At 43.5% G+C, this 12,858-nt stretch overlaps 1 protein-coding gene across 1 annotated transcript; it reads left to right on the plus strand.

Moving 5' to 3' along the window:
• The first annotated feature begins 225 nt into the window (after positions 1–225).
• On the plus strand, positions 226–1,880 carry LOC139351427 (uncharacterized). The gene is made up of 5 exons (XM_070993309.1): positions 226–283; positions 383–1,087; positions 1,191–1,316; positions 1,527–1,564; positions 1,761–1,880. The coding sequence occupies exons 1-5, from the start codon at positions 226–228 to the stop codon at positions 1,878–1,880; spliced, it is 1,047 nt and encodes a 348-aa protein (XP_070849410.1).
• Positions 1,881–12,858: the final 10,978 nt, after the last annotated feature.

Below are 12,858 nucleotides of genomic sequence, written 5' to 3' on the forward strand. Positions count from 1 at the left end.
AGGACTGATGACAACATTAAGGGACATATTTTAAATGTTACGTCCACAATTAAAAAAAGATCATAGATCTCTCTTAATGCAATGCATGAAATACAACACTGATCATGTGATCACTGACTCCAACTCAGGACATTAGGTGGTTCTTCTCGTTAGCCAATCACAGTCTTCTCTTTGAAGAGTGGAGAACATATTGAGATTCATTTCATTCAGCACAGCATTTGGAACATGATGAAGACTCTGTGGTTGGCTTTGTATTTGACTTATCTGTTCTTGGGAAGAATCGGTAAGTTGATTGTTATAACTTCATTTAGTATGATGTAATACTTTGCAAGATTTGGATGATCAATTGAATCTGCTCTTTGTGGTTCTCTTTTCTCTTCAGCTCAGACAACTGATCTGAAATCATCCACAAATGTACATCAAGAGAGTAGTTTTGTATCAGCAAGTGTTGGTGACAGCGTGACTTTGCAGTGTTTCATTGAAGGTGAAGCAGTGAGATTTTATTGGTATAAACAAACTCTGGGACAGAAACCAAGGCTCGTCTCTACTTACTACAAATTTGAAAAATATCAGACTTTTCACAATGAATTTGACAATAATCCACGCTTCACATTGGGTAATGATGAAGGTAAAAATCACTTGCAGTTGACAGATCTACGCATTTCAGATTCAGCTACTTACTACTGTGTAAGTCGCGAATATGACACCTTTGAATTTGGAGACGGCATTGTTGTCAGTGTAAAGGCTTCAGGTGTGAACGTCCCAGCTTTGGTCCATCAGTCAGCGTCTGAGACCATCCAGCCAGGAGACTCTGTGACTCTGAACTGTACAGTAGACACTGGGACCTGTGATGAAGAACACAGTGTTTACTGGTTCAAGAACTCTGAGGAATCTCATCCAGGACTCATTTACACCCATGGAGGCAGGAATGATCAGTGTGAGAGGAAACCCAACACACAAACACACACCTGTGTCTACAACTTGCCGATGAAGAGCCTGAATCTGTCTCATGCTGGGACCTACTACTGCGCTGTTGCCTCATGTGGACACATCATGTTTGGAAATGGGACCAAACTGGACTTTGAAGGTAGGTAAGATGAAAGCAGATGTTTCATACAGACAGTAGCTATGATTGTTATTTCCTCAATATTCTGCAGCTCTGTAAAGTCTCTTATAATCTGGATGTGCAGATGAGGTGGAGTCCTCTGTCTTGGTGTATTTCTTGAGTGGAGGTTTGACATTCACCACCATCCTGGTTGTTTTACTGGCGTATGCAGCATTTGGAAAGAACAACAGAAACAGCTGTCAATGTGGACGTAAGTTAACTTTCATTGATCACTTTTGATGGTGTGTATTTAGGTACTTAATACTGGAGGTGCATGCATTTGAAGTTGATATGGATTATAAAACCAACCAAATCAAGACAGAGGTCATAAATTGATGGAGGCTTTACACTGTTAAATCATTCTGTTCACCACCATCTCAGTGAATTTTGAAAGCTTTTTTTGATTTTAATTCTTAATCAGACTCAAGATCTTCAGCTGCCTTGACTCCAAATGCAGTGGTGAGTATTTTTGAAGTACAGCAGAATGACCATTTTCTAAAGCACAGAAGTATTATTTTCTCAGTGTTGGTATATCAATGTGATCACTGTATTGTTCAGGTGTTGCTGTTGCTCTCTTCAATAATTACATTCATGCATCAGAAAAGCAATGTGTATTTTTATGGTGATTAAATTTTAAATGATGTTTTTTTACCAGGATTGTCAAGATTCGGACAGCCTCCATTACACTGCTTTGAGGGAGCACAGGATCAACAGATTGACAAGACAGAGGGACAAAACACAAAATGAATGTGTGTATTCAAGTGTAAGGCAGTAGGAGCTGGAAATACGTCAATTGTTCTTTGTTTCTCTGGAAGAAGAATATGTCTATCAAGCTTTATGATGTCATTTTCTTTTGAAAATAGGAGCATTGCTGTCAAATTTCACCACAGCATACTGAATGTAAAGTCTTGCACTGCAGTAAACTAATAAAAATTGCTTTCCAAGCCTCCTGGATACAGTATGAATAGGGATGGGAATTGTTAGGATTTTTATGAATCCTATTCCGATTCGACTGCTTGTTGATTCCGGTTCCTAACGATTCCTTATTTCGATTCCAAAAAACTGTTACTATACAAGTTTTCTGGCATCAAATCTTTTATTTTATTCTACAAACTTAAACCTCGTCCAATTCCAACCTAAATCACATTGTTTTGTTGTTAGGAAATCAGTTCTGGTCAAATAGCCTGATTGTTCTCAATTATTGCGCTGGCTCAAACGCTAGTTGGTAACCATGGCAACAGAAACTCATAACATACGTTTACATACATACGTAGTTTTAAATAGTTTGTCGCCTGTCTTTCTGTCTGGCTTACTTTACTTCCTTGCTTGATACAGAGTGAATGGTGGATAATATTTCTTGCAATAAAAACGATTTAGGAAACTGTGGACTTTGATTCTTTGAAGCAAAATGTAGCATCATCCTCTGGACACACACAAGCGGTAAGAGGTGCACTTGCCTTTTGAAAAGATACTTTGTATCACGTAACATAATATTAAGCAGTCATCTCACTTCCCTCCACTGATTAGGCCTAATAAAACAGCTGCAGCGGAAGCTGCGGCGGAAGCTGCGGCGGAAGCAACCATCCACCGCTTCGCGTCGTCCATTCATTTCTGATGATGGACACCTCGTCGGGCATTATCCCTTACTTATAGATTCGTTTTGATTTAATTCTGAACAAGGTCATTCGTTTTATAGTTGATATGTCATTAATGTTTGCAGGGAAACATAGCCTACACAATAAGAAATACGATATTTTTGCCAAAGGATTTAAGATGGAAATGGGTGACGTTACATGATTTAACTTACCTGAATGACGGAAACTCGACGACTGAGAAAGGATGTAGTCCTTTGACTCAGGGGTGGACTGGGACAAGAATTCGGCCCTGGCATTTTGGACCAGACTGGCCCACCACATTTGATAACGCACACCTTGTCTCTTCAGTGTGTATACCAACTGTGCAACTCTTTAAAACCATGTACCTTAAGCCATGCAATGAGTTAACTTCCGCAAAGTCTAATTTATTAACACTACAAAAAAGTATACTCCACCACTCCATCACAGTAATGGATCTTTAAGCAGAATTCATTCTACTGGGTGTACCTATGTGTTTCAGGGAGGAAGAAAAGAAAGAATAGAGATGAGAAATGATGGATCAGATGCTAACTCTTCCAAGAGTAGTACTCAATAAATTGTGAAGTGACCCAGTCCAAAAGTAAGAATGTAGCTGAACTCCTGAATGAACTTTGAACTCTGTGTATGTATGTTTGAGAGAGAAAAAGAGAGAGAGAGAGATTTAATTATTGGCAAACCTTCAAGATAAAAATAGCAGTGTAGAAACTGGAAACTTAAGAGGGATGATGACACATGAATGAGGGAGAGGACTACATACACAATGTCTTAAAAATACCTGCGTAGACAGGTGTTAAAAAAATAACTAGAATACAAACTAAACTGGGCCATAGAACATTAGCCAAAAATACATGATTGATGTTTTATCATTGTTAGATTTACCAAGGGGGAGGTGTTATGGCTGGGTTTTGGTTTCTGCTATGACTCTGAAGCGACGTTTCCACGATCATCGGTGTCTCTACTGCAGGCAGCAGGGGCACTACCGCGCTCAGTGCCCGGAGGCACCAAAAGGCGGGGCTCATCAGCAGGCAGGGGGACGCTGGCGAGCCGAATTTCCTCTTCTTCCTCCTCACAGTTACAATTAAAAGGTATGATTCACGAGTCACAGCAAACTCTCCCACTAGATGTGCTCGTGGATTCAGGTGCAGTTGACAATTTTATTGATAAAGACTTTGTGAATAACTACAACCTTTCTCTGAATCAGCTCACCACCCCCAAAGAGGTGATTTCCATTGATGGGAAACTTCTGGAGGTGGTCACTCATAAAATGGAACCTTACGAATAATTTTGGCAAATAATCATCATGAGCACATTGAGTTGTAAGTTATCTCCTCACCTCTGTCTTCTGTCATCCTGGGTATCCCCTGGCTAAAAAAGCACAACCCTCACATAGACTGGTCCACCTCCACTATCAGAAACTGGAGCAGCAGCTGCCACGCTCACTGCCTAAAATCGGCTGTGCCTACTCAGACACCCGGTGCCACTAAACCACCTGAGGAGGTGGACCTAACCAACGTGCCCAGTGAGTACCATGATTTAAAAGAGGTTTTTAGCAAAGAACAGGCATGTATTCTCCCTCCTCACCGTCCTTATGACTGTGCCATAGACCTGCTTCCAGGTGCGCCTCTCCCTTCCAAACGACTCTATAACCTCACCAAACCCGAAAGAGAGGCTATGGAAACATACAGGTGCTGTTCATAAAATTAGAATATCATGGAAAAGTTGATTTATTTCAGTAATTCCATTCGAAAAGTGAAACTTGTATATTATATTCATTCATTACACACAGACTGATATATTTCAAATGTTTAGTTCTTTAATTTTGATGATTTTAAACTAACAACTAATGAAAAGCCAAATTTCAGTATCTCAGAAAACTAGAATATCACTTAAGACTGATACAAAAAAAGGATTTCTAAAAATGTTGTCCAACTGAAAAGTATAAACATGATCAGTCGATCAGGCTGTGGCACTGCTCAGGTGTTATGAGAGCCCAGGTTGCTTTGATGGTGGCCTTCAGCTCTTCTGCGTTGTTGAGTCTGGCATCTTGCATCTTCCTCTTCACAATACCCCATAGATTTTCTATGGGGTTAAGGTCAGGGGAGTTTGCTGGCCAATCAAGAACAGGGATACCATGGTCCTTAAACCAGGTACTGGTAGCTTTGGCACTGTGAGCAGGTGCCAAGTCCTGTTGAAAAATGAAATCTGCATCTCTATAAAGTTGGTCAGCAGCAGGAAGCATGAAGTGCTCCAAAACTTCCTGATAGACAGCTGCATTGACCTTGGACCTAAGGAAACACAGTGGACCAACACCAGCAGATGACATGGCACCCCAAACCATCACTGACTGTGGAAACTTGACACTCGACCTCAGGCAACGTGGATTCTGTGCCTCTCCTCTCTTCCTCCAGACTCTGGGACCTTGATTACCAAAGGACATGCAAAATTTACTTTCATCCGAGAACATGACTTTGGACCACTCAGCAGCAGTCCAGTCCTTTTTGTCTTTAGCCCAGGTGAGACGCTTCTGACGCTGTCTCTTGTTCAAGAGTGGCTTGACACAAGGAATGCGACAGCTGAAACCCATGTCTTGCATACGTCTGTGAGTGGTGGTTCTTGAAGCACTGACTCCAGCTGCAGTCCACTCTTTGTGAATCTCCCCGGCAGTTTTGAATGGGTTTCGTTTCACTATCCTCTCCAGGGTGCGGTTATCACTATTGCTTGTACACTTTTTCTACCACATCTTTTCCTTCCCTTTGCCTTTCTACTAATGTGCTTGGACACAGAGCTCTGTGAACTGTCAGGTCAGCAGTCTTCCCCATGATTGTGTAGCTTACAGAACTAGACTGAGAGACCATTTAAAGGCCTTTGCAGGTGTTTTGAGTTGCTGATTAGAGTGTGGCACCAGATATCTTCAATATTGACCTTTTCCACAATATTCTAATTTTCTTAGATACTCAATTGGGGGTTTTCATTAGTTGTCAGGTATAATCATCAATATCAAAAGAAGTAAATACTTGAAATATGCTGGTCTGTGTGAAATGAATGTATACATTATACAAGTTTCACTTTTTGAACGGAATTACTGAAAAAAATCAACTTTTCCATGATATTCTAATTTTATGACCAGCACCTGTATATTAATGACTCCGTAGCAGCAGGTTTGATTCGACCATCATCTTCACCGGTAGGGGCGGGTTTCTTTTTTGTGGAGAAAAAGGACAAGATGCTTCGTCCCTGCATCGACTACACGGGACTGAACAACATCACGGTAAAGAACAAATATCCACTCCCCCTCATTGATTCGGCTTTCAGTCCCCTTCATGAAGCATGCATTTTTTCTAAACTGGACTTAAGAAATGCTTACCATTTGGTGAGAATCCGGGAAGGGGACGAGTGGAAGACTGCTTTTAATACACATCTTGGACATTATGAATATATGGTAATGCCATTTGGTTTAACTAACGCTCCCTCTGTCTTCCAGGCTATGGTGAACGATGTTCTTCGAGATCTGTTGAACAGGGTTGTATTTGTCTATTTGGATGACATTTTAATTTTTTCTCGCACTTAGGAAGAGCATGTTAATCAAGTCAGAGATGTGTTACAGAGACTGTTGAAGAACCGCCTTTATGTTAAGGCCGAAAAATGTGAATTTCATGTGACCTCAGTGCAGTTTCTGGGATATGTAGTGGAGAGAGGGCAGATCAGAGCAGATCCAGTCAAGGTGGAGGCAGTAAAGGGGTGGCCAGTTCCAACCACTCATAAGGAGCTTCAAAGGTTTTTGGGCTTCGCCAATTTCTTTCGGCGTTTTATTAGAAGTTATAGCCACGTAGCTGCCCCTCTCACTCGGCTAACTTCCACTAAACTCGTTTTTAAATGGTCACCTGATGGTCACCAGCCTTTGAATGATTGAAAAGCCTGTTTACTAATGCACCTGTTTTAATTCACCCAGATCCCACGCAGCAGTTTGTGGTTGAGGTCAATGCCTCAGATTCAGGGGTTGGGGCCGTCCCCTCCCAGCGCCTGCCTGTGGACAAGAAGATGCATCCCTGCGCTTTCTTACACCTGCGGAGCGCAACCGCTGCTGGCGGTAGTCTTGGCACTCCAGGAGTGGCAGCACTGGCTGGGGGGAACAGCCCAGCCGTTCATTGTCTGGACCGACCACAAAAACTTGTCTTATCTTCCCTCAGCCCTCAGATTAAACTCCCGCCAGGCTCGGTGGTCCCTTTTTCTGGGCAGATTTAACTTCACCCTCACCTACCGCCCTGGTTCGAAGAACCAGAAACCAGACACCCTCTCCCGGCAGTTCGCCACAGCGGAGAGAGAAAGCAGCCCGGAAACCATCCTCTCTCCCTCGTGCATAGTGGGCGCAGCCCGGTGGACAGTGGAACAGGAGGTCCGCGCAGCCCTCAGGGATCACCCGGCTCCAGATGGCTGCCCCCCCCGGGACAACTGTTTGTTCCGCCTGCCGTGAGGTCCTCAGTATTGGTCTGGGGACATTCATCACAGATAGCCTGTCACCCTGGAACTCATTGCACCCTCACCCTAATTCGACAGTGGTTCTGGTGGCCCTCCATGGCCGCCGACACCCGGAGTTTCGTCTCCGCCTGTACCGGTACCCAGAACAAACCATCCCACCATCCACCTGCTGGCCTGCTACATCCCTTACCCATTCGCACCCGCCCTTGGTCGCACATCGCGGTGGATTTTGTCACTGGCCTCCCCCCCTCAGAGGCTAATACCGCCATACTCACCATCGTAGACCGGTTCTCTAAGGCTGTCCATTTTGTTCCCCTCCCCAAACTGCCTTCAGCCTTGGAGACCATGAACCTGTTGATTCTCCACGTTTCCCGTCTTCACGGCATTCCTCAGGACATTGTCTCCAACAGGGGACCTCAGTTCACTTCACGGGTTTGGAAAGCCTTCTGCCAGACGCTGGGGGCCTCAGCCAGTCTCACCTCGGGTTACCATCCACAGTCCAACCGTCAGACGGAGCGGGCTAACCAGTCGTTGGAGTCCTCCTTATGGTGCGTGGCTTCGCATCTCCCAGCCTCCTGGTCATCACACCTGCCCTGGGTGGAATATGTGCACAACTCCCTGGTCAGCTCCACCACTGGACATTCGCCGTTCATGGTGATGACGGGGTACCAGCCCCCTCTGCTTCCCAGTCAGGAGTCGGACGTGGCTGTCCCCTCCTGTCCAGGCTCAGTTCCGCCGGGCCCGGCGAGTGTGGCGAGAGGCCAGGGTGGCCCTGGAACGGGCCACAGCGTGGAATCGTTGGTTGGTGGACCGCCACCGCACTCCAGCTCCTGATTACCGGGTTGGTCAAAAGGTATGGCTGTCATCCCGGGACCTCCCCCTGCAGACCGACTCCCGCAAGATGGTTCCCAGGTTCATTGGTCCTTACGTCATTGACAAGATAATCAACCCCTGTGCAGTCCGTCTGAAGCTCCCTGCGGCCCTTCGGATTCACCCGGTTTTCCACGTTCTCTCTTCTCAAGCCATTGGTCAACAGCCCTCCGTAATTCCGTTAATTCTCACTGATCAGAGCTCCATCTCTTAAGCATGCTCTTCTCACTCTCAGGCGCCAGAAGATTGTGGTTCTTCCCCGAGTGTGTGTCGAAGGGTTGATGGTCTCTGGTCCCTGCCACGTGTCTCCCGACATTGAGTCAAACCGAGTATTGTTTCTCTCGAGTATTTGAGTTATTGCCTGAGTGCCTTTTTTCCCTTTCGGTGATTCTTTGTTTCTATTAGTGCTGTCGAGTTACTCCTCCAGTACGTGTTTATTTTTGTGTGCCTGAGTGCCTTTTCCCTAACGGAGTTTTTTGTTTCAGCTGTCGAGTTTTTCCCTCCAGCTTCGTTCCTGCCTTTGCCTGCCTGAGAGCCTTTTTCCCAATAACGGAGTTTTGTGTTCCAGCTGTCGAGTTTCCCTCCAGCAGAGACTGCCTTCCTCAGTGGAGCATCGTTTTTCAGCCGCTGAGTTTTTTGTTGTGACTTTTGTTTAATAAACTGTTGAATCTTTGCCACTCTGCATTCCTTGAACTGCCGTCACAGGGAGGGTTGCTTTACTCATTACAAGTGTTCTGAAAGCAGTCCAGCTGACGGCAGGTTTTACTGCATGTCGCTGTGCAGTGTCGCCACCACCACTGTCATTGGCCACGGGAGTTGATGAAGGCCCTGCCGTGGCAAACCTAGCAGAATTTTTTGTGCATTCTGCAGTGCTGGCTTGAAGAGCCAGCTTCTTTTTTTCTCCTTTATGTTTTCTCTCCATTCTCACAGACCCTAACACATTACGTTACCAACGTAAAAGAGGGGAAGTGTTTCATGATATGATATGACACATTGAGAAAGAGGTGTAAGGATGCTCTTTATCCTCCATGTGGTCAACAGTCAAACATTAGCTCTCACTACAGTTTAATCGTGTACTCTTCGAGGCAACTCTGCTCTCTTTGTCTGTGTGGTTTCGAACAGGAAGTCTCTGCAGTGTTTTCATGCACAGTAGTCACACAGCATAACTCTAATGGCCAGTATGTTTTAAAAATATGGAAGAAATCAATTTGAGCGATCAAACTGTTATATTCATTTGCAAACACTGAACAAAGCTCTGTTACAAATTGGGTAATATGATGTTTATAAGTCAGCAAAGCTAAAATGATTTTGAGTCCTCCTTGAAAAAACCCCATTAAAAACATGCAAGAAGATCAAAACCTGACCAATGGCGACGAACAGGAAATGGGTTCCCCGGGCGCCTTTTGGATGGCAGCCCACAGCCCCTGGTCTGCCGTGGATGAAGGATGACTAGGATGGGATAATTGCGGAGGATAAGTTTCACCAATTGCATGGCATGTGTATGCATGGGCATGTAAATTTGGATGAGGAATAAATGGGATTGTCCCTCCAATTCTTCTTCTTCTTCTTCTTCTTCTTCTTCTTCTTCTTCTTCATCATTATAGGTAACACTGGGTGTGAATGAGTTCATGAGTATATGATAAAAGCTAAAGTCACAACAACTGTTTCATCACTTTCAGTCCAAATTATCCAACTAGGCAATAATAATTGGTCTTCTCAATACAAGCATCACACATTTTGAAGAAGCCTTTGTTTTGTTCACAACCAGAGTCTCAAACAAGATCCTCTGCTGCTGTGGCTTCCAATGCAGGAGTATTTTCAAAGTGTCGCGCTGCTACAACTGTAATGTATTTAACAGCAATACAACAGAGCATGAACATAAGAGCAGACTGTTGTTGCTGTTTGTTGTTCTGCATTGCATTATTTTTGGTGGTATCTGTAATTTTGCCACCAGCTTGAAAGTAATAACCACAGCAGGAGAGTAAACAACTGTTTCATAGTCTCTTTTATAGTGATTTGAGTTAGACTGAGCAGATTGCGATACATGTCTGCATCAGTCATGAGGATGCTCAAATGGAAATAAACCCATTTATATTTTAATTTCAGGGTGACCAAGATGCAGACAACCTCCATTATGCTGCTTTAAGGACAAACAAAGGCAGCAGATCAACAAGACAGAGAGACGACACCTGGAGTGAATGTGTGTACTCCAGTGTTAGGCAGTAGAACTGGACATTTGGTTTCATTTGCACTTTGTGTCTGTGCTACGAGACATTTTGTCACATTTCAACTCCATGTACTGAACGTAAAGATGAACCTTGCAAAGCACCAATTAAACATGTTCCGTCAGCTACGGTTAAGCCGAGCTTCTTTGATGTGAGCGAGGTGCCAAATTTCCACTGTCACTAAACTTGCAGTAGCTACAGTGTGCTAACACACAGCTTAAAAAAAGCTGTTGCCTGTGATGACTGAGGGCTCAGGGACTCCATGGAGGAAAATGACAGAAAACAAAGTTGACATCCACATCAAACTCTCAGCAACACTGTCTCAGAGTGGGACACAATCGCTCTGGCATTGCAAACATCAAGCAAGTTAAGCGAACTGAGAAACATCCAGAAGCATCAAACGTGTAGCGTAGCATGAGACACGAGCCAATCTGTCTGAGAGCGTACACCCACCCTCAGTAGTTTCATGATGCAAGAAATTCTTCACAGGCTGTTTACTGTAAATATGTTCATTGTACACAACAAACACAAATGATGACAGACTTCGTTAAACATCTGTGTGATGGGCAGTCAAACATTAGCCCTCACTACAATTTGGTCGTGTACTTTTGGAGACAACTCTGCTGTTGTTGTCTTTGTGGTTTCAAGCAGGAAGTCCCTGCAGTGTTTTCATGCACAGCAGTCACACAGCATAACTCTAATGCCCAGATTATTTTCGGAATATCACACAAATCATTTGAACAATCAAACTGCTATATTCATTTGTGATTATTTCTCAAAGCTCTGTAACAAACGCTCAACGTCATTAAGCCATAAAATGGTGTGAAGTCGTCCGGAAATGGTGAAATAATAAGTAGCAATTCTTCAATGTTTTGAAACATGCACCCAATGATTTCAGTGTTTTTCACTAGGAATACAGTGCATTACGGGTAACAATGGCAGAAATGCTCAGGACCAGCTGTGCTTCAGGATTAATGTGTTCATGTTGGTGTTAGCCCGAATGACTTATGGTCAGTGTTGGGAAAGTTCACTTTCTACATGAACTAGTTCATAGTTCAGTTCACAAATTTTAAAATGAACTAGTGCAGTTCATCGTTCATCATTCAAAATTTTGAACTAAGTTCACCGTTCCAAAAAATGAGCTAGTTCATAGTTCTTTTTTTTTTTCCATATGTTGCTGTGAGCTATTATTTTTCAAAATTATTGCCACAGCCCATATAGAACCACAGACAGCAATGATTTGATCAGTTTTAACACTGTAACTATGCGTCAGATTTCATTTTCGTATCCAATTTTATATCCTTATCCAACCAGGGTTTACATTAGCATTGAGGGGACAGCATTTCCCCATTGTTGCTTCAACGCTTTGTTGCTGTCCATTCAGTCCACAATAGTAGCAGCTGCAGCTTTCACCCCATGTAACTGAAGTGCGGATTTTCTTTTTGAAAGGCAGCAGGCAAAGTTTGCACAGAAATGTAAGATTTTTCCCATCCTCACTGACCTTGTCATAAAACTTGTTTAAGTGATCATACGATGCTTCCATTCTGCTTTTTGTTTTGATGACGCATGCGGGGATGCGACACTGGTGGCTGGTATTGCCAGATTGGGTGTTTTTTCCGCTACATATTACGGCCTGTTTTTGTGTTGTGTTTTTACCGTGTTTTCGCCCAGACGGCTCAAAAGAAATCTGGCAACATATTGAACGAAGTTAAACTGAGAGAGCGTGCCATTCACAGACACCAGAATGAACAAGTTCACAGTTACGTTCATCAGACAGTAATACAGTACGTTCAGTTCACGTTTGCCCAAAATATGAAAGAGTTCATGAACTATCGGTCAAGGAACACATTCAGGCACAACACTGCTTATGGTGTCCACCCACAGTGACCTGGTATTTCTGCCTGACAGTTGTGCCAGCACACAGGTATTCCATTGACTGCTGTGTCAACCAAACAGCTGCCATGATATGTTTGGAAAGGAGCAGGTGAGCCAATGAACATACAGCACGTCAATGTTACCAGCAGCACGAGCAACATGTGCCAATAGTAACCACAGCATGGCACTGGTTCTTTCTTTCAGCTAATCTTGAAACAAATGTTTCAGTCCCCATTTGTCTGAAACAATGTTCACCTGTCTGTGCAGACACTGACAACAACATCTAAGAGTCCACAGTGAAAATCACTATAGAGAACGGTGGCACCAATTATTAGACACACCACACCATTACTAATACATGGGATATTTAAAGTCTGAAAAATGCTCCTCTAACAGCCACAGTTCTTAAAGTGGGAAGATTGAAGAGCAATTACAAATGCTCAAGCTTCAAAAAATAGGACTAATGACAACATTAAGGGACACATTTAAACAATAACAAAAAAGATCGTAGATCTTTCTTAAAGCAATGCATTAAATACAAGACTGATCATGTGATCACTGACTCCAGCTCAGGACATTAGGTGGTTCTTCTCATTAGCCAATCACAGTCTTCTCTTTGAAGAGTGGAGAACATATTGAGATTCATTTCATTCAGCACAGCATTTGGAACATG

This window comes from Chaetodon trifascialis, chromosome 23 (assembly GCF_039877785.1).
Source record: "Chaetodon trifascialis isolate fChaTrf1 chromosome 23, fChaTrf1.hap1, whole genome shotgun sequence".
Classification (NCBI taxonomy): Eukaryota; Metazoa; Chordata; class Actinopteri; order Chaetodontiformes; family Chaetodontidae; genus Chaetodon; species Chaetodon trifascialis.